Source organism: Exophiala aquamarina (genome assembly GCF_000709125.1).
Source record: "Exophiala aquamarina CBS 119918 chromosome Unknown aczIA-supercont1.8, whole genome shotgun sequence".
Taxonomy (NCBI): Eukaryota; Fungi; Ascomycota; class Eurotiomycetes; order Chaetothyriales; family Herpotrichiellaceae; genus Exophiala; species Exophiala aquamarina.
In genome coordinates, this window is record NW_013550580.1 from 963,191 (window position 1) to 989,113 (window position 25,923).

The window sequence follows — 25,923 nt, forward strand, 5'->3', positions numbered from 1 at the left end:
CCGGAAGCCATGTCTGCTTGGATGGACTAGGAAATGGTTTGCGTCGATCGTCCCATGTGGTTTCCAGGGATGGAGGCCAGTGCTCGGTGTAGCGTCCCCAATGAGGGCAGTGAACGTGGTTATAATTCTCTTCAGCCCTTTCCCTCTGGCGCCGTCAAGCCGTCAAGCCGTCATGGGGACATCACCATCCACACGCAGCTCAACTACGATCATTTCTTGACTCCTAATAATACCCGCATCCAGAATGTTCCTTTGTTTATATATAAAGCCTGCAAGTATCTTGTTTTGGCTAATACGGCATTTCTGCCACAATCCCGGTTAGCTGCCTCCGTCTTCCTGTCCAAGGATGACAAGTCATCGTTTGTCATCGACGGCCCGTGTTTGACATTCAACGTGATCGGATGTAGACTCGGCTTTGTGCGTAGACGGCTCTGGTCCTGAAGTGGAGATGACGACCTCCCATGGTCTACGTTAAGAGTGTAGTAGACCAAACATTGAGTCATCCGCGTGTCTCCGGTAAGACGTTAGCGTAGCACAGGCCCTGGGCCTGGCAGGTTGAGCCGTGATCAACCATCGGCTGGCGAGCTGTCCGAGGAAACGGCGCCGATCAGAGAAAATTGCACAAAATGCGGCCTGTAGACCCTGGGATTCGAGCCATAGGGGGGGTAAGGATAATATCACCCTGATACATGGAGCTGCACCACACCATCGTTGCAGTGCGGCCTTGACATCTTTAAAGTCTTTGGCCCAGATCGCAGAAGCTTACTGGCAATTAATCCCTAGCATTTGCTGAGTGATGCCCTCGCTAAGCTGACACAGATATTCATGGTTGCGGAGGCCATTGTCCAGGATTGCGGTCTCATTTTGGAGCAGGACCCCTGACGTCGCAAGGCTTTGGCAATATGATCTAACAACCTCCCTCGGACCGAAGCTTGGTGTCTTTTGTCCACCCTTGGTCTTCGATATCTTCCCAAATGCCCTTCCGCACAGTCAGCTGGAAGGCTTGGGAGCTGTCGGCCCTCACAGCCAGAAGCGCCTTCTCAATTGATGAGTCAATCCACCTCTGTTGTCGCTGGAGAATCAAACCCTCCAGAGTCTTGCAGATTTCAATCTCCTGAAGTAGACTCTGGCCCAATACCGAAAGCATTGTGATCATTTCATCGATCGCGGTGCTTTCATTCCCCTTTCTAAAGTCCCTCAATGTATTCATGTACATCTTGAGTTTGGTGTCCAGGGACATGATCAAATTCCTCCAATCAGGACTGATGGGCACCACAAATCGCACCTCTGTCTCTTCAGAGGTCCCGCAGCTCGTCATTGCAATATCAGCCCCTAGCTTCCAGTCGTCAAATTGCTTCATTGCCGCCGAGAAATCGCCGTCCCCTTTGGATAAGTCCTCAAGTTCGTGTGTGCATTCAGCCAATAATGAGAGAGGATTAAGGCTCACGTCACTGCTCCCAGAGTTCTGGTCGAACCATTTCCTGATGCCTCTAAGATTGACTTGCGTTTGACGATCTCGCTCCCGAGACTCGAGCTGTTGATGCTGTATCTCGAGACCGGCATGTTGGTCTTTGAGATGGTTGATCACGCTGTTTGTGTACTGTTGAAACGTAGAGGCCGAGCTTTCGTGTAGTAGAGAGAGCTGTAATAGTTCGTCGCCTATGCGGGAAAAGTCAGAACCCCCAACGCCTTCTGCATTTAAATTCGTGGAGAGTGTGGAATTGGCAACTGATATCGACTGCTTTGCTTTCTGTGGAATCGAAAGCTGCTTGGAATTGTCAAAAATCGGTCGAGTAAGTGTCGTGCCGTTTAAGGATGCCGTACTCGCATGATCCTTCGGTACTCCGCAGACTGGCCTTGCCTTGGGCCAATTTGCACTTTGCTCCGGCCGTGCCACTCGCGTAGATGTGAGTGCACTTAAGTTGCGCCTGTGTTGAGCAGATGTAGCTGGGGTTTGTGTCCGGTCAAGATTCTTCCCTGGTATTCGCGCAGTAGAAGCTTGACTGGAGACTTGGGTCCCGGCTGGTTGCTTGAGGGTGGCATTCGTAGAATGGCTCCGTGTGTGCGCTGCTACATTCTTACCGGGCCCGCTTCCCGCGACCTTTGTTGCTCTTACTTCTTCAAACCGTGGTGGGCCCGCACTGACTGCAAAAGTACCAGGTTTCGGCACATCGAGGTCATCTTGCTTCAGCCTCGATTGAAACTGGAGTTTTGGAAGCTTCTTCGCAACCACTGCGGGCCGATCCCCCTGCGAAGTCTCTTTTGACTTTGAGGGAGATGGAATCCGCGATTGGAAAGACATTCGTACATTATTGGATTGTTGACGCTTTGTGACAGAGAGTACGCTAGATACCACGACACGACAGTCGTATGTGTAGGCAGAGTTTAGGCTCGGGCCCTTCAATTTGTTGATAACTTCCTAACTGGGTATCGAGCCGCCTCGGGGGCTGTTTATAGCAGGTTAGCCGAGCCATCCCTTGAACCTAACTTCATTAGGTATTTCTTGGGCATCTACCAACTACCCAGGTATCTACCACCTCTCAAGACATGATACCAACTGGACCTGGCTCAAACGCAGAATTGCCTATGCTTTTGTAGGCTCCAGGGCTGTTGCTTGCATAGCTTGCCATTGACCCTTGTTGTAATGTCGTTGTGACCATACGCCTCGCGTGCCGAAATGCCAAATGTCAGTAATCCAGGAACGAGCACTGGCACTCATGAAATCATGGTCGCGTTCCTTGGAGGCCTTGCCGGAGACATTTCGACTTCACCTTAACAATATGTCTCCGACCATATTACGCCAAAGTGATATTATCCAAGATATACATCAAGTCACTGAGAGAGCCGTGGTATCCTTGCTCTTCCCTTTTTCTAGCACTGGCCACTCCTGCTTGACCAGCTCGCAAAGCCCACTGATGTTGCAGTGATCAACCGGCGTGCAAAGAACACTACCATGGCTCCTCTAGAAACCGGCGAGCTCTACAAGGGGAAAGGGAACGCGAAATTCATTTGGGACTCGGACAACCTTAGTCAATTGTACGCAGTTGCGGAACATTTGACGCGTAGATTTGGTGACCAGCTGCTGCACGAAGCAAAGATTGACAATGTTGGTTCAGACCAGGAGCTGATAGTTCTTGATGAGGCCTGTGGTACTGGGGCTGTTGCGGCAGGGCTGATGGATACTCTAAGCGAAGAGGCGAAAGGCAAGCTGGATCTTACCATGGTGGACCTTGCACCGAGAATGGTTGATCTCGTCAACCAGCGCATCAAAGTGAATGAGTGGCAGAACGTCAAAGTGGTTCTGGCTGATGCGGCGGACAGCAAGCTCCCCAGCTCCCACTTCACGCACATATTCCTCAACTTCGGGCCTTTCATTTTCGCGGACCCGCAAGCCGGCTTAGCTGAAATCTAACGTATGCTGCGGCCAGGCGGAACGGTGGCTTTGGCATCGCACTCGAAAGTCGGTTGGGTTGCTGATGTTACAGCTGCATGGAAGACTGATCCCGACCTCCCACCATTCCCAACCACGCAAGGTTTGGCCGGTACTTTTGGAAAAGACCTCAAGTGGTACGACGCAGCCTGGATCAAGGAAACGGTTGCAAAGGCAGGCTTTGTCGACGTCGAGGTCAAGTCGAGTGATCTCTACCACAGTGAACCCGACGCCACCGAAACTTTCAAGCTGCTCCTCCCCGGCACGGTGGGAATGATCATGAACACTTTGTGGACGCAGAGGGAGCGAGATAAATATGCTGAGAAGGCAAAGGCTGCATCGGTTCGGTTTATAGAGGAGAAATATGGCGATGGTGAATTGGGATGGGACTGGACGGCGCTCTTGACGATCGCGAAGAAACCAGCGTGATGAGTACAAAGCACACGAGGCAATTCCACTAAATTGGACTACGTACATCCATAAGCAGACAATGATCAATGTGATATGACGCTTATAGGCACTCGATCGGAAGCTACCTATTTGCCCTTACAGATGAAGACTTGCCCAACAACATTTTGGGGTCCATCCCATATCTAGATCGAATTTATGTCCATTCCAAGATAACTCCGCTGGGCAGACCTGGACTTGGTCGTGTCAAATATCGCTCAATGCTCGCAACTCAACTGGAAGACAGATCGACCACCTCAACGCTACTGACGCCAGTCACGGTCAAGTCTTTCTTGACGGTAAATCTCTTGCTCACGCTCTTCACATCACCTGGCTCGACGATCTCTACCACCTTGTCTGCTTGCATTGGCCCATTGACCCAGACTTTCAATCCATCCAAGAGATCTTCATCGGGAGCTCTCAATGACGGATTGACAGAAATAACAGCTCCAGGTCGCACTAATAATGGCAGAGTGTCAAACCCGTGGGTCTCAGTGTACCATCGTCCCTCCTCGTATGTCTTGCTCCGGTCGAAGTAGCTTCTCCACTTGGCAGGGGACGAGGCATTCGAGTGGGGAACGTAGAAGCTAACTTCTCCCTCCTTGTTGAAGACGGGTGCGACCATGAGACTGTCACCAAACATGTACTGTGTGTCGATGCTCCATACGTTTGGATCAGTATCGCCGAACTCTACCAGCATCGCTCGCAGGATCGGCGTGCCGGACTGATGGCCATCTAATGCGGCACGCAGGAGATAAGGCAACAAGGTGAGCTTTCTCTCCACGCTTTCTCTGAGGACCTTACTACAAGCCTGGTCCTCACCGGGGAAGTGGTCTTCGTCGTAGATCCAGGGCACGCGATAACTTGCGCTGCCGTGCAACCGCGAGTGGGACCCCAACAGCCCAAACTGAACCCACCGTTTGTACAGTGCCGGATCTGGCAGGCCTTCAAAACCGCCGATATCATGGGCCCAGAAGGCAAAACCGGAGAGACCGAGGCTGAGCCCACCGCGCAGTGTTTCGGCCATGGCCTCGAACGTGCTCTCACAGTCTCCACCCCAGTGCACTGGGAATTGCTGGCCTCCGGCAGTGGCAGACCTGGCGAAGAGACAGGCGTCCTTCCCATGTGATGACATTGTCTCATAGACGGTCTTGTTGTAGAGATGTGTGTAGAAATTGTGCATGCGGACAGAATCACTGCCGTCATGGTATTTGACTTTCCTGGGATTGAAAGGGATGCGTTCACCGAAGTCGGTCTTAAAGCTATCGATGCCCATGTCCATCAGCCGTCTCAGGTGCGAAGAGTACCACTCTACGGCCGCCGGGTTCGTGAAATCTACCACTGCCATTCCCGCTTGCCACATATTCCATTGCCAGACGGTCGGGCGTGGGGTATCAGCGCGCATGATGAAGTATCCATTCTTCTTGCCCTCGGTGAACAACGGCGATGCTTGGCCGATATAAGGGTTGATCCAGACGCAGAGCTTGAAGCCCCGATCCTTGAGCCGAGTGAGGTAGCCCTTTGCGTCCGGGAATTTGTCACTGTCAAATTCGAAATCGCACCACTGGAAAGATTTCATCCAAAAGCAGTCGAAATGGAAGACGTTAAGCGGAATGGAGCGTTGCTTGAAGCCATCCAAGAAACCTGTCACTGTTTCCTCGGAATAGTTTGTTGTGAAAGATGTGGTGAGCCAAAGCCCATAGGACCAAGCTGGAGGCAGCCCTGGACGTCCTGTGAGTGCGGTGTAGCGGTTGAGTATTTCTTTGGGACTGGGACCCGCAATGATCATGTACTCTAGACTTTCTCCTTGAAGAGCGATATTGACACGGGTGGTTCGTTCAGACTGGATCTCGAGCATTACTTTCCCAGGATTGTTGATGAAAACACCATAGCCTCGGCTGGAGATATAAAAGGGGATGTTCTTGTAGGCGAGTTCGCTGGAGGTGCCGCCGTCCTCGTTCCAGATATCGACTGTCTGGCCGTTCTTTACAAAAGGGCCAAACCTTTCGCCTAATCCGTAAATCTTCTCACCCACGGCTATGTCGAGTTCGAGGAGGATGTAGTTCTCCGTCTCAGCATACAAACCCTCAGGTGCATCGTATTGCGCAGTGTTTTTGCTGAACACTGTACCAATGGACCGAAAGGACTGTCCTGTGAGCTTTTTGGGGCCTTGAAAATATTCAATTGCGAGATTATTGGCAGCAGTATTGACGGATGTGTCAAGGGGTCCTGTCGAATAAACCAGAGATTTGCCTTCTGTATGGTTGACTTTCGAGCTCGGCTTCGATTCGAACAGAGGGAAATGCGGCCCGAGGTCCTCCTCGCCAACCCAACGACTGAAGTTTACGGCTGTAATCCCCTCGAGCGGAGACCGGATAGATGCAGTGAGAGTGCCGGTATTCAACGTGTCGCCACGGGTTCTCTGGGCAACTGTAAGCAGGAGATCGACCTTGTCGTCGTTGACTTGTAGTCTTTCCACATTGGACATCCACTCGATCGTCACCCCGGGCCTGTTCCACCACATTCCTTCCGTGAACTTCATCTTGCTGGTTTGTTTGCTTTTACCCAGGCTTTTAGGAGAAACTGTGAGGGCTTGAAGATGACAACTAAGACCCCGTTCTTCCCAGACAACCTACCATTGACACTTATCCCAAGATTGAATTTGGGATATAAACGGCCATCTGAGCAGCAACTAATATACATCTGCCGACTGTAGCCAGATTTTAAATATGTCACATCCCAAGGCAGGCTTTTCAGAGATCCTACACACGATTAGCACAGTGTTCGTGTCCCAGAGTGTCACTGGGTGCCGGAACGGGGCAAAGCCCGGCGTCCCAGAGGCTAGGAGCTTGCCTCTGATATTAGGCAAAATTCGTCCTTCTGTATTTTGACCTAACAACCGCTCTTGGCGGTAGGGGAACCTCAGAACTTTGAGTCACTGCTGTAACCGGATTCCGGACGGATACCACGGGGAGCATTTCTCTACAATACGAGCTTTCGGGATAATTCTCGGGTCTTTCGTTTTGTGAAGTTGACTACCTGGAAAAGACAACATTTTCACCAGTCGTAGTCAGTGGACCGAAGATTCCAGGTAGCTCCGAATGGCTCAGCCACGAGAATGAACCCAGAGCATGGGTTATCACATGATCCCATGCTCACGCTCAAAAGGTGAGATGTCTTAGTCCAGAGTACGAGAAACCGCCTGGTTCAGCTTTTGCTGCAAGGTTGTCCAAGCTCTCGACATAGGAACCGCTGCAATGGAGGCATATGGCCCACGTGGAATCCGGTAGTTGGTCCCGAACCTAAGGATGACAAAAACCGCATCGAATATCCATGGAAGGGATAGTGCACGATCAGAATGAGGCAGGCCAGCCAGGACTTATTGGGCGCACAGTCTGAGAGATCCCAATATAGAACGCGGCGGGAGAATATCTGAAGCATAGACCAGCTCATGATTGGGCTACGGACGAGCTCTCGGATCTCAAGCACATGGCAAGTTACATGGAAACCCAATACCAAGGATCTGGATGCGATAGGTTCGAAAGAACTGAAACCCGTGGAAGATAGTTCGGAGATAGCATGAAAAGGGTATATGGATCGCAAATATAAAGCAAGGCTCAGTCCATGACACAGTCAATCCGAGGGAGGTTCCCTGCTCAACAAGGCTCCCAAGGCAAATTCTGCTTAATCGATAACGACGACTATTAGCTTTAGGTATCTGTCAAGCCTGGGTGCCTCGGGTGCCTCCACACTTAACCGGCACTTACCTAAGCCCAGCCATCCCCAAACCTATGTACTCGTAAACCACCCAATCGAACCCTGCAGGATTAAGCCTCTTTATCCCCGTCCTTCGAGGCATCTTATCTCGGGCTTCTCTGTAGGCCTCGACAGTGCCTAACCAGCGCCCCCTCCCCCCCCGTCTTGGTGCCTAAGCCTCCCCAAGAGTCAGTCAGAGTCATCAAGCCGAAGCCTCTAACCGCCCAAGGTTTCTCGGGCTCCACCGACGAACCCCGCCGTCCAACCAGAACCTCTTCCAGACCTGCGCTCTTCTGCCTTCATCGAGGTTCATCGACTTCGGTGTTTAACATTCATTCTTCACAACGTCCTCTCAACTTGTAAGCATCTCTTTACCAGCAAGCTCAGAGGCAGCTTTGCCTCCGGGTGTTGCTGGTCTTGTATACTTGGTGGTTCTGCACCCTGGTTCAGAGTCACAGTGGAACCTGCGGCCTAACTCTAACATCAATCACCCTGAAATTCGTCAGGAATGCTGCAAACACTCTCTGTCGCCTCCTACGTTTCACACAATCAGCGACAAACAGAATCTTCATTTTCACACCACCATGCTCGCCTACGGCTCCGTCTCTACTTGACATCTTCCTACGCTTTCAGCACCTGCGGCCACCGCCGTCCGCCATCATGTCCACGCTGACAAACTCTCCTCCAAATGCGTCCGCCAACTCCGTCTCATCCTTCTCACCCATTCCATCGCCACCATTAGCCGCTGAGATGATCAAACTCCCCCCCTCCCCGCTAGAAGGAGAGCACAATCTCTTCTTCTCACCACCCCCGGCCTCTCCAATCCAAGTCACATTCGACTCTGCCACGAAACGCAGCCCCAATCCAGCCCAATTCATCACCCCCTCCAGACCACGCGCAGGTTCTCCCCAGAGAAAAATAAGACCGTTGTCCGCGAGTGGCATTGCCGGGATGCCTCCGCCTATGCAGAGAGCACACTCCTCTCCCGGTGTTGATTCCTCTGGTCGATATGTGACCCCTTATGGTTCGGCACGCAGGCCGATATCCCCATTACCCATGGCGAGAAGACGAAGTCCGTTACGTTCGGCTATGGAAGAGCCGTATCCTGGAGCCCCATCATGGAGTGGTCTCAGTATCGAACCGAACATCCCTGAAAACGAAGAGCTCGAACTCTCAGAGCTCGACCTGTCACAACAGTCGCCCATGTCATCCTTTTCGAACACATTCCCTCGATCTCGGCGGCGGACCACGAGCCCACTCCATCAAAGTGCGAGCGCTCCGTCATTACATTCTAGGGCCATGAGTCCTGGCATTTCTGGGAGCACATCACCTCTACCACTAGGGACACCTCAAAAATACACCAATGAGCCATATCCCATGTATTCCTTCAGTTCTGCGTCCTCGATCCCGAGCACACCTACATCTATTCGATCCCGATCACCATCGATCAGTTCTCTCGAAACAATCGAAGATATTCCCGATGCCGAAGAGGCTGCCATGCTCGAAGACGAGGAGGGCAAGCAAAGGGGCGAGGACGGCGAGCCAAGGAGGGTTTCGATGGAACTTCGAGGGAGCAACCTACGGAGTAACAAGGAACGAAAACGATGGTCTGTCTGCGGCGCAGAGAGAAGGGCGGATTTCTCGTTGGAGCCCATTGAAGAATGAAAAGCAGAGTTCGGGCTTTGTTATGTATCCAGGAAATTTTCCCTACCGGACATTCGAGTGTGATAAGGAACATACTACGACATCCCCCAAGAGGTACTCGGGAGGGGAGATTGGCAGCAAAACAAACGGGAAATTTGCGAAATGAAGAATCCCTCCATGCAGGGATTCACACAGGACAGGGACAGGCACCAGTCATCCACCAGAGATACCCCATTTTACAAGCGGCGTTGTTTTATTTTATCCTTCACTGCTCAAACAGAACACGATCATTAAAAACTGATTCATATCTGACACCAGGAGCTTCATGTGGAGAAAAGTAAGGAACCAGAGACACGATCATGACGGGAACATAAGCTCCTGCCCGGAAGGAGTAGTACGTGAGAAGATCACGCTACAGTCATAGCCTTTCTGTAAAACGATTATGCCCCCTGATGAGGCCAATATGAAATAGCTTTCCAAACACAATGAGAGTGCTCGTGACATTGAGACAGGTCGGGGCAGCCCTACTCATGCCTCGTGCAATCGTTAGCTGAGGCCACATGAACCACACGTTCCATTCCTATATCCCTGAATATCTCCACCCGGTTCGAGCCAGCGTGTTCCCCTTGTTGGAGGTTTGCAAATTGGCGCCGTGAGGGCTCAGTTCGCGAGGAGGGAGGGAGAGGAGTCCGAGGCCACGACGATGTCTAGATATACGGCCAACGAGTTCCTCCAATACGAGGTCTGACCATCGCTTCAGATCCCCAAGTCAGCATGTTTGGCAATTGCAGGAATTGAACAAGGCGACTTTCTCGCGCAGCTCGGAATTTGATACCATTGCTATCAACTGACTGCCAATTGTGCCGATCAGACCGTATCAGATGCTCAGATGGTCAACCAGAATCTGCAGATTCCTTTGCGTAGAGTAGGCAGGAGGTTTCCCCATGAACGGCCCAGCACACGGTGTCGTGCAGTGGCTTGGAGCGCAGGTGCTGGTGCAGATCTCCTTCTGTAAGACTTCTCAGGCGCACGTGGCAAGTTTCATGCCATACCTCATTTGACCTATGTACATACCTAATTAACCTGGTCCTCAAAGCAGAAAGAGAGATGGCGACCGCCATTCAACAGAGCGAGGTGAGAATAGAAAAGACCTTTCTTTACCCACGCTCACGGGCAGGAGGAACGTCGAAACATCCGCCCTGAACTTCTTTCTTCCTGGACTGGACACGGGAGATACATATGACGCAGGATTTCTCATTCCAGCAGAGACAGTTGCAATAACAGCGGTGACAGCGGTGACAGTAGTGATACGCAAGAGACTATTATGCGACTCGGCCAGTCGTACAGCGCATAGTACGGCCTAGCATATTGTATACCGGACGGAGGACGGAGACTTATTCGTACTTTCGAGGAGACCCAAGGAAATACCTACCGATGATGTTATGTTTTGAGCGCGGAATACCCCTCGCGGGTCTCGCTCTCCCCCGGCGAGTGGTTTTCCATAGAGTGACATCAAGTCCACTCAAACCTGATGCAACCACACGCTACTATTTTTGAGCAGTTTAGTCTTTCATTCTTCTCCATTTGAGAGCGTTCGCGAAACGGATGTGAATGATGTATGGACTGAATGTTTCACGCTTGTCGAGGGTGCCTGCCTGGTGTACCCGGTATACTTAGTACAAGCAGTAGTCGTGTAGGCTGTAAGACTGATGGGGAAACGGGATATTCGAGGGAAATTGGGAAATTGGGGCTGCTGGTTATTGACCTAGGTGGTAGTTGGTAATGGTTAGTTACGACTTGGAGCTTTAGAAGTCACGACCTCCAAGAGTAATTGCAAGTTACATCTCGTTCCCACGGGACGGAAACGGAGAGAGAGGGGAGAACAAGGCTCCACCATGCGCAATGCGACGCGGATGGACGAGACGAGGCTGACTTGTCCGGCCACTGGCCACTAAACTCGATACTCGGTACTGATGGTGTGGGATGTCTCATCACAAGGCAGATTGATAGATGGACGAAAATAGATAAAGCGGGTGCGTCATGATTGAGACACAGCGAAAGGGGGACAATCAGGGTGGGATTGTTGTTCACTTTCGAGATTGAAACCCACTGCATTGTTTCCAACAATGACATGACGCTGGTTTCTTCGATTCTGACCTGGATGCTGGGATGAGCTGGTTCGTGCTGTCTCAATCGCCCAGCGCACGCAGCGAAGGAAAAGAACAGAAGTCCCAAGGAGATGTGCCAGCAAATGCATGAGATCCACAGATCACCGGTCAGGCATCGGAGTGCCTTCTGGACGACAGGTGTTGGTGCATTGCCTGATGATGACGCGCCCAAACGTCAGGTTGCAGAACCGATACGGGGTACTTGGTGCGTGAACGTGAGTGCAATTTTAAGTCCCGGGGCCCAACATGAATCATGCTGGAAGGAATAGGCAGGTCCACGGCTGTCGCCATGTATCCATCCTGCGGATGTTACGGCAGTGCAGAACGAGTTGCTAAGAAATCTCCAGTGGGTAGCGAATTGTCATTTCGCTAAGCGACTTCCGTATCGTCATCGATGATGTTCTTGTGATAAGTTATTATTCTTGTCTCCCAAACTGGAGCATGATCTTGGTCTCACACCACTCGACTGAGGGCAGTAGTATCCCAGATACTAGGCGGAGTCATTTTGAAGGAGGGATGATGCTGTTGCTGATGGTGATGACGGTTCCTCTGCGGGTATCATAGTCTCAGAAAACCGCAATGTAAGGGGGTAATTAGTCCAAGCTATTCATAGATAACCATTCGACACATGAGTTTCAGCCGGTGCTGGCCGCCGCCGTTGGTCTCTTCGCCTCTTGGCACCCCTGAGATCATCGTTTGCAAATCTCCCACGTGAGATGAGACCTGCTGATCAGGGTCCCAAGTTGCCGGCAGTGGTGGATCAGTGGCAGTAGTGGTATGTAATTAGTAGGAACTACGAGGTACGGAGCAGGCACTGTGGTTGAGCTGAAACCCATGCTTCCCAAGACGGCGCATCAGGGTCTCCGTCTGTGCTTTTTTACCAAACGAGTGCGGGAGTGCGACAGGTCCAGAGAGGTGGAAAACGCAATTTGCTCCCGAAGCGAGGCAGTGGGAGAATCTTGTGAACCCTGTGCACGTGGTGGAAGGTTGGTCGTCATCAAATTCAGGGGCGATCCTCATACCTAGGTATAGAGTACCCCTAAGCCTGAAAAGGGCAATCGCAAGTCTGTTGATGTGGTTGCACAAATCAAGCGAAGAAGATGCGCAGAAGCATCTCAATTGGGTGCTTGAGTTTTGTGTCACTCAAATAGCTATGAAGCGAGCTGCGCTGTAGGTAATGTCCTGCACCCGTCTGCTGCGCAACTGGACTATGGGATTGCTCTTCGCTGGGGTACGGAAAGCTCATTCACCGGGTTGGATGATTTGTTGGCTGAGCAGTGGCGACCTTTCACGGCGGCTCAGGCGGAGTTCTGGAAATGACCTCCGGTCGGGGCGATTTGATTTGTGGACTCCGTGCCAAATAGAATGCTCAGAACAGGCACCAACATGCTCGTCGAACACCAAGTCAATTGCGGTGCGATTGCTGATTCTGCAAGAGCACGCCCCACGTTGCTGGAAAACAGTAGTGGTTGTTTTCATCTTGTTAGACACTGCACACAGGTCACAAGACGCCCAATAGACATGTATATGGTGCACGCAGGGATCCTAGTGGCAGGTCAAATGCGAATAATAAGGTGGCACAGCCAAAGGCCATCCTCCTGGACGGACGCCTGATTGACTTGCAGTGGCAGGAAACATGACCGCATGAAGCATTGCACTGGCCACCGACAGGGCTCCAGGGGAGCAGAGCCCCTCTTTCTACGTCAACAATCAACCCAAGGGCCGCCTTGCTCGTATTCCCCGGGGCGCAAATGTCTTGCTCCATGCACCAAGTCACGGGCCTCTGTCGACTGGCACTGAAGAGATAACCCTGCGGGGCCATTCCAAGAAAGAAGCATGAAAACATGCAGTAACTCCATATGTTTGGGGAAAGATAGTCGGTATGAGCCAATAATGAAGTGGTGAACTATTGACTGGTCTATAGCCACGTCACAAGGTCATGGGGGTTAGCTCCCAGCCGGGTCCCAACGAGCGCCGCCGAGGCTTACTCGGACCGGTCAGCTCGCCCAGCAATGATGCAAACGGCGTGGCTAAATCCGGGGTGCATCTGGTGGTGCCAGTGGCTCGCTTCTCCTGCTTGCCTCATCCTTGTCGTTCAATGGCTCTAGCGAAGGGGTCGACGTCAATCAGCTCCACAGTTAATCCCGGCGCTGGCCGACGGTGTTTCCTTGCTCTGAAACAGCATTGATTGATCTTTATTTGGTTCATTGCGGAGAAGGTAGTAGAGAGCCTGACGTGCTCCGGGCAGAGTCCGGAGTACGGATAGCTCGAAAGAAGTACTCGCTACGAACACTAGTAGCTGTATTGGTTTCATGAGCTCGCTGATCAATTTCCATGATCAACATTACGCGGTTTCAGAAGCAGCAGATCCAGTCGGCGGGCGGATACAGTTACAGTAATTTGGGATCCCTATCGATAGAAGCCGTGTGGAAGGACTGAATTGCCGGCCGGGCGCTCCAGTTTATTGAGACGGACTGGGAGTCTAAGGCGGGTGTGTTGCGACCAGTGACGGATGGCTCGGCTGTCCCTGAGGGATGGACCCAATTGTGTTGGCGAGTGCGACACAAGGCCCCAAGCTTGGTCTATTGTCCCATGGCCCCAACTTCCAAGGTCTGTTCTTTGCTCCTCATGGCCAATCGACCAAGATTCAAGCTCCGAACGGGTTTTGGGAGAGTGAAGCACTTAACGCGGTTTCTGGCGTTCTAGCGTGGGCCCAAGCGGGCGGGTCACGATACCATGATACAAGCGCGATACTGGTCATTTCATCGCGTATCGATCGCGATGGACCAGGCAAGCTAAGATCGAGGGCTGATACAATGGGAGTTCGCCTTTTCCAAAGGCTAGGCTGGATCAAGAATGCATGTGCGATTATGGTGACACAGACCATGAGCGCAATCGTGGAGCGACCAACAATTGCACATTTCGCCTGCGTTGTTCTCTATGTGGGGGATTCATGGAGATGCGTCGAGGCGCGTTGAGTTGAGTTGACCTGCATCTTATTCTTGCAGGATGCAGACCTGGGCGCAAAGGATTCGATGGAGAGATGCCACGTAGGCTGCACCACGCAACCTATTCGACCAAAAGGCTCACCTCGCAATCACCTGTTCGTCAGTCGATCTTCTTGATTGCAAAGAGGAGAATGCCGTCGCATTCGCGCTCGCAGTACCGAGTCGTGCCCGGTTGCTGGTCGATGTCCAGGGACGCAGCTGGTCGGCACGACGCGACAGGCAGCATGCAGCATGTGTGCTTTTGTTGCGCAAGCGTGCATGTGTGGTCGTGACCGCTGCTGAGATATGTGGAGAGATGGGTTGTCAGCAGACTCCAAGTGGTGCAAGACATTGGACGCATGCGGCATCTTGCAGACTACAAGTCAGCACCGAGGTGAAGATGAGGCTAATACTTGGTACGACCGTAGGAGTCTGTTGCAGGTGATTGCAGAATTGCAGATGAGGGCGCACTCTGGATTGATCGAGAAAGCGAGGTTGCACTTTCTGTGATGCCGTCAGCTGCAAAGATTTGGGTTGTCGACGCTTTCAGAATCCAGGACGTGGTATGAGGTCCCCGTTACGAAAGAGAGCGTTCTCGTCTGGAGTCTGGAGTCTGAGCGTGCGCTATTGTCAAAGCTGATGGCTTGTGGTCCAAGCGCATTCGGCACTCGTACGAGTAATTGAGCCATGCGACCGAGCTAGATCATGGCTGAGAGCACAGCTGAAGAATTACAGTTATCAAGATTGTCTGTGCATTGCATGCCAACAAGGTACCTTGGTGCGAGGTAAACAAAAAGTCAGATTACCGCCAGATTACAAAGCCTGACCCCTTGGGTAGCTACTTGTAGGCGGTTGTAGGCTTGTCGCACTGCGTGCACAATTAGAAAGCGGGACCTATGATGGAAGTGGCCACTGGTGACAGCGGCCAGCAACCTGCGCAAACAGGACCGTGTTGAAAGTGGGTAAACCAAAGATCGCCTCGGGTTGGCGACCAGAAGCGAGAAGAGAAAAGAAAAAAGAACATTCACAGTGACAACGCGCACCATGGGGACACGACTCGCCCCGCGGGGGACACCCTGGCGGAGGAGTCGAGGAGGAAGAGAGTAGCCTGTAGTCGGTAGTCTGTAGTCTGTAGCCAGCATGCCTCCGAGCCTCCATGCTTAGAGTTGACTAGGGAGAATTGCGCGGGGCCTGTGTGTTCTGAAAGCAAAGAACAAGAGAAGAAGGTTGATGTCGCAAGGAGCAAGGGAACCCTTGACATCGCAGGGGCTGGAAGTCGATGGCGATATTAGGACACGGAGGAGGCAAATTATACGATGTAATAGGAAAGCCGCAGGTCGGGGTCCAGGGGAATACACAAGAGAAAGTCTACTACTCGTACTCGTACATACGTACGAGAGTTGGCGATGCATTCGCGATCAAAGGAGGATTGACAGGGAGGGCGGCCACGCATCAAGCACCGCTGAATAGTTAGTTGGCAGAATTGGCAACAACGTGTTCAGTTGTGGCACGCTGGCAACGGAAGAGGAACAACCGGCAATAACAGGCGTCCTAACAGGAGTCATAACTAACAATAATGACAATACTACGAGTACTAATCAACAGCGGAGACATCCCAGAGGAAGAGGTGGTTGATGGTGATCGCGTGGGAGCAGTCCTCACAGGCTTACAGAGTACGGAGAACGGAGCACAGCTCACCAGGAGGATGGCCCTCGGCCCCTGGCCTGTACCCACGAGTAGCCCTAGCCCAGTCTCTCACTGCTGGGTTAGTCTCTGGTGCCCCTGTTGCTCTGGGCGTGGAGGCGAGCAGGAACAAGGAACAAGGAACAAGGAACAAGGGGGGTTCTGGCTGGCTGTCATTCGGGTGCCATTTTCCGCTGGGATTCTCGAATTGCTGGCAGATTGACGGTGCCACCGCCTTGTTTGGCCCCGTCAGTCCCCTCGAATTTCACCCGAGAATAGAAGTGCTCTACGGGTGAGGTACGGAGTACTCGGTATATTCGCAGGGAATCCTGCGTACTCCGTAGTACGAGGTAGTGTGCCGTGCCAGGTGCTAGGTGCCAGGTGCTAGGTGCCAGGTCCCTCGTCTGGCCTGGCGTGGAGGCGTCACAGGCGTTAAACACCGCCGAGCCCACGACCCACGACCCACGACCCACGACCAGCGACCAGCGACCAGCGACCCACGCGCCCCCAAAACTAAAAAAGACGAATGCAGCAAATTCTGGCCGCCAGGACTCCAAAACTCAGGAACTCAGGAACCAGTCGTCCGTGCCGGGTGCCGTGGAATTATGATGTTATGACTGGGGAGCCGTTGACAGAGGAGACAGTTGAATGGGTCCCCTCGTTGTAGCTCCACGCACACTTCCTCATCCTGGCCTCTTCTCTGGCTTCCTGCCATGCCCCCAAAATAAAAGACGGACTGACCAGCAGCGCGGATACCAGGTCGATACCGTACGCCGTCCGTCCCCGTAGCTTCGCGACGACTGCTAGTTCTGGTGCCCTGAGTTGAGAGTCACCAAACTGGCACCACCACACACATTTTCCACTCGCTTGCCCGTTTTCCTGCGCTTCTCACCAAAGTCACATCCACATCCACATCCACATCCACACTGGCATCCCTTCTCTTCCTATTCCAGTCCTATCCCACTCTTCATTTCTGCACATTGTGCTGTCGCGCACTATTCGCTCCTTGCCCCGTCCAGCTCACACCTTTCCACTTCTCCACGCATACCCTCGACCACCATCCCTCGACCTTGCAATCCTTCCACTCAAGCGCCTGGCTTTGAAACTTGTCCCAGTTCTATTTTGTCTTGTGCTGTGCACCTTCCATTATCATAAGACTCTAGAGCAGACAGCTGGCTTGCTTCTGTCTCGTCCCTTCCTTTGTTCGACCACTTCCCCCTGCGAACGGTCATCAAGAGTCATCGTCAACACCTCACCCCCAGAACACCTCACCACAACTCACCCGACCTGCCCACACGAGGCTCGCCATTACATCTGGTAGTCCTGTCGCCTATCGGCTGACGGCATAAGTCTCTGGACACTTCCACCTCGCCTGCTACAGTCACCGGCTGCACCTCGACCAATACTGCAACCCTCCCAAGGGCCCGATCTTGCCCTACGCAGCCTGACGCTCGACACCGCCTACCACGCGTGGTACTTTGTCTGCTCCCTGCATTGCAGCTGCATCAGGGCCAATCGAGCCTCCAACTCTATCAGGCGCTCCAGTCATGGACACCATGGCCAGGATGTCCTAGCCATCACGAGAGACTGCAGTTTTGCCGTCCCGAGTTTGTCAGAATACCACTCCCGGAGAGCATAATGAAGCTGTCAAAGTACCATACACAGAGCTGGACTCACTTATACTGCGAATCTCGACCCTAACACTACAATTTTCAGACGCTTGAAAGCAAAATTTCACCCATCCTTCTCCTGCATCATGATATCTGCCTCTGCATCGCCCTCCATGAGGGCCTTGCATAGCCGCGACCCTTCACCATCCCCACGCACACACCCTCTAGCTCGTATGCCATCGATACAGCGAGTCAACAACACTATTCCTCAAGGGTTCTCGCTTACGCCAGCTTCTGCGAACAGCGCCTCATCAGTTGCGGCGAGCCCTTACCTTCCTTCTCTAACTTCTTCTCCGCTGGCATCGCAATCTCTAACCCAGTTTTCTCATCTTGGGAGTCCCGCGCCCCTTGAACTCCCGGAATCTATTGTCTCCAGTTCTCAGCCCTCTATTCACCAACGGGAACCTACCTCGGCATCTAAATCTGCTGGAATTATACGCAAGTTGTCTCAGAGTGCGAGAGATGGTGTCTCCTCTACCCGCCAGATCCTGAGGCGGAAGGCGTCTTCATCCGCCCAAAGTCGTCGAGATGAAAGCACAGGCCCTATCACACGCCGCCGGAGCGACAGCAAGACTACTGCTGCCGCTACCAGCCAGCCAGAGACACCCTCTTACGATCCCCTCCCAAATACGGACTTCCACGCCGGCCTGGGTCTGTTTGATACCATGAGCCTCTCCAGTGAACCCACGTTGATGGACGCTAGTCCTGAAGGTCAAGCTCCGTGTATCCCAGAACGTCTCGTACGTGGATGTCTATTGACCAAAATTACCAAGAACAAGAAGCAGGAGAAATTGTTCTTCCTAGATGTGGAAGGTTCTCGTGTGTCTTGGAGAGGAGCTGTCACAATGAAAGCCTTTCACATCGACAATATCAAGAGTATACGGAGCGGAGAGGAGGCAGCCAGCTACCAACAGGAACTCCGTGGTGAAGCCGTCGATTCTGAGCTCTGCTTCACCATCAATTATGCCGCCTCGGACTCTTCTAAACAGGTCAAGACGCTACATCTGGTCGCTCACACTCACTCCGACCTTCAACTATGGCTAGAGACCCTCGAAAGTGTTTCCAAGCATCGCGAAGACTTGATGACGAGTATGATAGGGTCCACAGAAAGGGAGTCGGTCATCCGTGCCCACTGGGATAACGAGATTGAGAAGCGCTCCCACAGACCTGATCAAGCCAAGGTTGATGGCCTTGACTTATCTGCCATTCGATCTCTTTGCCGCAAGCTCCATATCCACGCCCCGGAGAAAGAACTGGAACTGCAATTCAATACTGCAGACGCCTCAAACTCAAACATGCTCAACTATGAGGGCTTCAGAGATTTCGTGAGACGCCTTCGCGAGCGCCGAGACATCAAGAAGATCTTTAATGACCTCAAGGATGACTCCATACCCGGAATCACACGTTCCCAGGTGGTTTGGTTCCTCGAAAATGTACAAGGCATCAGTTTCAACACAGTCTCGGAGGCGTCCATTTGGTCTGACAAATTGGATGATCTCATCTCACATTCATTTCTAGATGACCCAACAATGCGAGGCTCTGGTTTGGTGGACCTCAACGCTTTTGCATCATTCATCATGTCCAAGGACTGCCACGTCTATTCTCAAGGAGAAGCATCAGCGCCTCGATTTGATCGCCCCCTCAACGAATATTTCATCTCCAGTTCCCATAACACTTATCTTACTGGATGGCAAGTGGGCGGTACCTCCTCAGCAGAAGCTTACATCACCGCCCTTCGCCATGGGTGTCGCTGCATCGAGATCGACTGCTGGAATGGTTCCGACGGCAAGCCAAGAGTCACACATGGTCGTACCCGGACCACTTCTGTGCTGTTCTTGGATTGTATCAATGCGATCAATAGATGTGCTTTTGATGTCTCTCCTTACCCACTCATCATCTCTCTGGAGGTGCATTGCGACCTGGAACAGCAGGCGAAAATGGTTCAGATCATGACCGAGGTGCTTGGGGAGCGACTTTTAGTCCATCCTCTACCCAATTCCACGACAAAGCTGCCCTCACCAGAGCAACTAAAGCACAAGATCCTGATCAAGGTGAAATCTACAGAGCTTCATGCTGATTTAGCCGCCTCTCGCCGCGCAACCTCTTTGCGTCGCGACCGCAGTGGGAGCTCGCCAACTCGCGGGCCGCAGTCCTTGACAGCTAATTGGCTTGAACCCACGACAGCCTTTGCTTCTAGCCCATCTTTGATCACACCCCCAGAATCAATCTACTCTCCAGTTACCGATCGGTCGGTCGTTGCAACAAGCGCAAGCAGTGGTGAGGATGAAAGCGATGTTGCCCCATCCTCACCTCCTGCGGACACCCAACGGCAGAATCCCAAATTGAGCAAAGTTGGTCCCCTTCTTTCCGCACTTGGAGTTTACATGAAGGGTTACACACTCCGAGAGAGCCGTGATCTTCGTTTTCAACAATACAATCACATCTTCTCCCTGAACGAGAATCGAGCCATCGAGCTTTGCCAGTCGGTAGAGGATAAGGTGCTCTTCGAAGACCATAATCTTGACTACATGTGCCGTGTGTATCCGAAGAATTTGCGGGTACAGTCCTCCAACTTTGACCCGAATACGTTCTGGCGACGGGGAGTCCAGATGGTTGCACTGAACTGGCAGACTTATGATGCGCACATGCAGATGAATCAGGCAATGTTTGCCGCCGGCACTGATGCCTATGGCTATGTGCTAAAGCCTGAATATCTGCGCAAAACTCGAACCAAGCCAGGTGATTTCGAACACAGGGTGAAATTGCCGCGTTACAAGACGAGGTTCTCTGTGCAAATCATCTCAGCCCAACAATTACCGCGACCGGCCAACATGAGCAACCAAACCCCACTCAATCCGTTCATTGAAGTTCAGATGTTCAGTGCCGAGGATCGAGCACGTGGCATTGCAAATGGCTCCGGCGGACAGGAACCATATTCCAATGGTTATCACGGGATAGGCTCACCATATCGTCGACAGACACAGATCGTTCTTGGAAATGGTTACAATCCTCAGTTTGGAGAGACCATCGAACTATCGTTGGAGACCAAGTATCCCGAGTTGGTCTTCGTCCGATTCATCGTCTTCAACTCGGACGATGGCAGACCATACGGCAAAGGTGTCAAGCAGCTGGCCGCCTTCACGGCCAAGCTCGACAGTCTTCAAAAGGGCTATAGGCACCTGCCTCTGTACAATGGATACGGCGAGGAGTTTATCTTTTCCACTTTATTCTGCAAGATTGCCAAGCAAGAGCCAAAATTGATGCCGTGGTCATTGCAAGACGTCAATGACCGGCCAACCAGGCCGAACATGTTCCGGGGCATTCTCTCACGTGGACTGTCTGGGGACCGTGGCAGGGACCGGTCCACTAGCAGTGTTGAGGATTTGCGCAAACGGGATCAGCGTTATATCAATCGAGAAATTGAAGAGACTGTTGTCAAGCGCTGACGCTGAGCACGCATAGGCATGGGCATGGGCATGGGCATATGGAATATTTGTACTAACGCTTGGAGTGGGAGTTTGGTTTTGAAAGAGATACCCCGAAAAGTATATGACTGGATGACATACTGTTAGATCTGCATGTCCGGCAACGGACCTTTCATTCTACTTTCGCTCTGCTTATCGAGCTGGATTGGCATCGTCATTGCTTTTTTTTCTCTTATGTACGATTAGATAGACTGCAAGACACTAGTTTGTTGGAAATAAGGTATCAGGTGAAAATGTCGAACTGTTGAGCTGCCCTTTCCCTGGGCCATTTGCGAGTCGCACGAGCAAGTCAATATCTGATCATACGAGTCTAAAGCACGGGCTGCTCCGTACTGTACTACGGACGCATGTCAGGCCTTACACCGACAGCCTTACCGAGTATTATACAAGCCTTCACCACCAGCTGACTTTTGGGACCCAGCCGGTGAAAACCTGAGCACCAAATGACCAGATCAAGCACCTGGAAGGGGCAAGTACCCGCTTTGATTATGAGCTTACTCCTCTCTACCCAATTGTCCTCTCTCTCAATCTCTGTCTGGCGGACTTGGTGCCACTGGTGGCGGTGGGTCCCGGGCGGATGACTGACGCCCGGGCGGGCAAGGCTCAGCGGCTTGGCTTGCAGTAGTTACTCGTACAACTCAGTGAACCAGCAGCCCGCCAAAGCAGCTTTTCTCAACCTCCCCACGTCCAGCCCGACACTTTTCAACTCGAACCACAAGGCTGCCCTGTGAGTGGCTGTGTCCAAAAACGCCTGCTGCAGAGGTCCGTCGTTGCAGCATGTCGCCCTCCGCCTGCTCCTCATTCTAAGATACTCGACCTCTATACCATTCCTGCTAGTCCTCATCATGAGCGGAGCCTACACTGCCGACAATTAGCTGTGGCAGCAACCGACGTGGATTACAGGGACCAGAGGCAGAGGGCAGAGTCCAGGTCAGTTGAGTCAAAATGGCTCTCAAGTGGATAGAGTCCTATGTATCGAACAACCAAGGCTTCCAGCTCGATATTGTCGGTGAGTCCCGAGCACCTCAGCCAGGCTGTTGGCCTCAACTGCAAGGCACAGATGCACTGACATGGCCTTCTTCGCCAGGTTTCCTCGCCATCCTTGGAGAAGGTTCCGTTGAGACCATTGCCCAAGTTGCGACTTTGAGTTATCTCATCTACGTTCCCCGACTCCTACCTGCGCCCCAGATATTCATTAGACCCTCGCGGCCAGAAAAGCTTGAGACGACCGCGAATGCTAAAGTTATTGGCGTCCACTCCGGTAATACCGGAGAGGACATCCATCACGTAGCTCATGCATTACATCGTGGTGACAAGTTGCCTCCTAATACCGTGAGCTGCGTCCGGGTCAAAGAGAATGAAAACCCTCGACCATCGATTAAACGCTTTGGCCCGTTAGCATGGCTGTCATTCTTGGGATTTGCCTTGTCGGCAACATTGCTGGGACTATCTTTATATTATCGTGACGGGTAAGTAGAGGTGGAGGTGGAGGTGGCTGTGCTGAAGACTAAGGGCTCACCATTTGTTCTAGCATGTCCCTACTTGCTACGCTCCTGCTTTCCTTCCTGGGCACTGTTACTGGTATTGCCAATAAGTGGAAACCCACCCCCAACGACCCGAAACCTGATCCTCATTCGCCTCCTGGGGATGTTGTAATCAAATACCCACAAGGAGCCTTCATTGTGGTGACATGTGAGGAACGGACGGCCAGATACCTCTATTTCAACCCTAGCGAAAGGTGCATTTATTCTGTCAAGAGCACTGCCATCTATCGAGGTCTCTCGCTAGTGTCAACGCTGTTGCTCATGGGTGGAGTCATCTCTTTAGCCAACGCCCGCATAGAAACTCAAACTGCCTTCGCAGGATCTTATATGCTGATCAATATCTTTTACTGGATTGGGGCTGCCTTACCACCCGCCCAGCACTGGGATCTCAGCCGACTTGAAGTGTCCCACATCGAAGTCAAGGGAGGTACGCCGCCTCGATCGGCTAGACTCGACAACGTCAATCCAACCTACACTGAGGCTCTATGGAAAGCCATTGCAGTGACCGGCACCAGTAATTGGGTCAAAGAAGCTGGCTGGGCACCCAAAACTCCGGCATGGAACGACTGGCTCAATGAGGCCGAGGAAGCCGCACTGGGGGAGCCACTACAGAGCAGCAAGTATGTGGCGGAGACTGGGAAAGAAGTTGAGGTCTGGACGATTCGCAACTGGGACAGCCGGAATGCATTGTCAACCTTACTGCGGACGACAACCGACCGGTTCAATACGAAGAAATGAAGAGAAAAGTTCGACTCTGGACTGTTGTGTCTTCCTAGGACTACAGCGGAAGGCTCCCTACGATGACGGAATGAGATAATGACATGATGAACGACTCCAACGACTGCATGAGTCTGCGCTGCAGACAACGCTATATTCAAGATAGTAGACCGCTTAGCATACCTAGGCACTAGCATATGATAGATAGGGCTTGTCCTCTACAACTACATTTCCAAGTTGTCTGAAGAACAACTTGCAAACCCAGAGAAAAGGAATCAGGGGTTGATTCGTCGTGGAATGAGATCGATGAGACAGAGTTGTGTGTATGTTTTCTGAATGCAATGCCCGGATCTCTGCGAGGACAAACCCCTTGGTTGCCGACCCGTTTATCCAACACTGAAGCTTACAAGTAGGTTCACCGAACCCCCACCCGACCTCTTGATCTGACTTGAGAAATCTTGGCGCACAATCGCCCGGCCGCAGGCTCAATTCCATCTACAACCAACATTTTCCCCTCCTTGGTCTGCAACCACATTCGAGTTGAGTCGATTGATCTCGCTCAATATAAATTCCACAAAAGAGGCTCGTAAGTCTCCCTGTTCCTCGACAAGATGTAGACGAGAATCTTTGCATGTTGCTGCGGAGGAGGTCTGCAGCGCAAAATGCTGATTCGTGGATTTTACAGTGAACCGACCACAGTCCTGAGACTGGGAACCCGGCATCATGCCTTTCACAAAGCTGTATGTGTACCTCTCGACTTTCGGAATTTGACAAACTCACCAAGCAACCTAGTGTCAAGAATTCCCCCTACTTCTCACGCTTCCAGACCAAGTACAAGCGCAGACGAGCCGGCAAGGTCAGACACCAACCTCGGCCCCTTGAACTCGCACATTGACTGACAATACAATCATAGACCGATTACTATGCACGAAAGCGGTTGATTTCTCAAGCCAAGAACAAATACAATGCTCCCAAATACCGCCTCGTCGTTCGCTTCACTAACCGCGACATCATTGCGCAACTTGTGACTGCTGAACTCACTGGTGACAAGGTCTTCGTTGCTGCGTACGCCCACGAGCTCAAGAGATATGGCATCAACAACGGTCTGACCAACTGGTCTGCTGCCTACGCCACCGGTCTCCTTCTGGCCCGCCGAGCTCTCAAGAAACTCGACCTGGATGAGGACTTTACTGGGGTTGAGGAGGCCGATGGAGAATTCAAACTCACCGAGGCCGCTGAAGGCGAAGATGGCGAAGGACGTCGACCTTTCAAGGCTTTCCTCGATGTTGGTCTTCACCGGACTTCCACTGGTGCTCGCGTCTTTGGTGCCTTGAAGGGTGCCTCTGACGGCGGCCTCTACATCCCCCACAACGAGAAGCGTTTCCCCGGATACGACCAAGAGAGCAAAGAACTTGATGCTGACACGCTTCGCAAGTACATCTTTGGCGGTCACGTGGCTGAGTACATGGAGACTCTAGCTGATGACGATGAGGAGCGCTACAAGTCCCAATTCAGCAAATACATTGACAACGATGTCGAAGCTGATGGTCTGGAAGAACTCTACAGCGAGGCTCATGCTGCTATCCGTGAGGATCCCTTCAAGAAGGATGAGGATGAGGGCGAGAAGAAGAGCAAGGATGAGTGGAAGGCTGAAGGCAAGAAGCACCGCCAACAAAAGCTTTCCAAGGAGGAGAAGGAACAGAGAATCAAGGAGAAGATTGCATCTCTTGCCTCTTGATTTTTTCCGCCGCTCTTACAAAGAAGCACGTGAATTAATTAGGCTGTGCGCCTTGTGGCTTTGGTGGCTTGAAAACTGGGCGATGACTTCTTGTCACGATGGTTAGTCATCAAAGCCAACTCCATCTCATTCTCTTTATTTGAGAGATGATTACACATATGTATGTGCAGTGCGGAAGACCTGCAAAATCCTCGAAAATTCCCAAGTGCGAATGAGTTTGATGACAAAACATAACACATTCTCGGCCGATTCTTCGTGCTCGGCGTCCATACATTTCTGAGTCCCACACAAGATAACCTGACAAGAAAGTTCCTTACCTTAGCATTTAAAGAGCATTATTTGAGGATCGCCCCGTAATCGCCCGTGGCACCAGCTGAGGACCTCGGGCTCTCATGGGCTGCGTGACATATGATAGTCACCCTCCATACCTGTACCTAGGTATACCGTACTCTGGCCGGCGGTCCTCTTTGCCATCCAAGTCAGCATCTGGATTAGACCGATCGGTTTCCAGTCTTGATCCTATCGAGGCAAAGAAAGTATCATCAACCTGTGTGTAAGGATGGAGGTCTGGAGGTCATCTGGCAAATCCAAGTCCTAACTAGGCCCTGTAATTAAGACCACGGTCCAGGTCAGGACAGGATGAGAGACTTGCAG

General features: G+C 52.1%; 8 protein-coding genes across 8 annotated transcripts; 6 read left to right on the plus strand and 2 right to left on the minus strand.

The window, feature by feature from the left end:
* Positions 1 to 961: 961 nt before the first annotated feature.
* On the minus strand, positions 962 to 2,080 carry A1O9_08907 (uncharacterized protein; the record flags this gene model as incomplete). The annotated part of the gene is made up of 1 exon (XM_013402389.1): positions 962 to 2,080. A coding segment is annotated over one exon (1,119 nt), but the record flags the coding sequence as incomplete, so codon positions are not given.
* An 873-nt stretch (positions 2,081 to 2,953) lies between these two features.
* Positions 2,954 to 3,412, plus strand: A1O9_08908 (uncharacterized protein; the record flags this gene model as incomplete). The annotated part of the gene is made up of 1 exon (XM_013402390.1): positions 2,954 to 3,412. One exon carries the CDS (start codon positions 2,954 to 2,956, stop codon positions 3,410 to 3,412), a length of 459 nt encoding a protein of 152 aa, XP_013257844.1.
* A 3-nt stretch (positions 3,413 to 3,415) lies between these two features.
* A1O9_08909 (uncharacterized protein) lies at positions 3,416 to 3,859 on the plus strand (the record flags this gene model as incomplete). The annotated part of the gene is made up of 1 exon (XM_013402391.1): positions 3,416 to 3,859. The coding sequence occupies one exon, from the start codon at positions 3,416 to 3,418 to the stop codon at positions 3,857 to 3,859; it is 444 nt and encodes a 147-aa protein (XP_013257845.1).
* A 250-nt stretch (positions 3,860 to 4,109) lies between these two features.
* Positions 4,110 to 6,419, minus strand: A1O9_08910 (alpha-D-xyloside xylohydrolase; the record flags this gene model as incomplete). The annotated part of the gene is made up of 1 exon (XM_013402392.1): positions 4,110 to 6,419. The coding sequence occupies one exon, from the start codon at positions 6,417 to 6,419 to the stop codon at positions 4,110 to 4,112; it is 2,310 nt and encodes a 769-aa protein (XP_013257846.1).
* Positions 6,420 to 8,293: 1,874 nt separating this feature from the next.
* Positions 8,294 to 9,298, plus strand: A1O9_08911 (uncharacterized protein; the record flags this gene model as incomplete). Its single annotated transcript, XM_013402393.1, has 1 exon — positions 8,294 to 9,298. The coding sequence occupies one exon, from the start codon at positions 8,294 to 8,296 to the stop codon at positions 9,296 to 9,298; it is 1,005 nt and encodes a 334-aa protein (XP_013257847.1).
* Positions 9,299 to 17,958: 8,660 nt separating this feature from the next.
* On the plus strand, positions 17,959 to 21,231 carry A1O9_08912 (uncharacterized protein; the record flags this gene model as incomplete). The annotated part of the gene is made up of 1 exon (XM_013402394.1): positions 17,959 to 21,231. One exon carries the CDS (start codon positions 17,959 to 17,961, stop codon positions 21,229 to 21,231), a length of 3,273 nt encoding a protein of 1,090 aa, XP_013257848.1.
* Positions 21,232 to 22,215: 984 nt separating this feature from the next.
* A1O9_08913 (uncharacterized protein) lies at positions 22,216 to 23,552 on the plus strand (the record flags this gene model as incomplete). Its single annotated transcript, XM_013402395.1, has 2 exons — positions 22,216 to 22,739; positions 22,802 to 23,552. 2 exons carry the CDS (start codon positions 22,216 to 22,218, stop codon positions 23,550 to 23,552), a joined length of 1,275 nt encoding a protein of 424 aa, XP_013257849.1.
* Positions 23,553 to 24,254: 702 nt separating this feature from the next.
* A1O9_08914 (60S ribosomal protein L5) lies at positions 24,255 to 25,269 on the plus strand (the record flags this gene model as incomplete). Its single annotated transcript, XM_013402396.1, has 3 exons — positions 24,255 to 24,271; positions 24,324 to 24,387; positions 24,445 to 25,269. 3 exons carry the CDS (start codon positions 24,255 to 24,257, stop codon positions 25,267 to 25,269), a joined length of 906 nt encoding a protein of 301 aa, XP_013257850.1.
* Between the last annotated feature and the right edge of the window lie 654 nt (positions 25,270 to 25,923).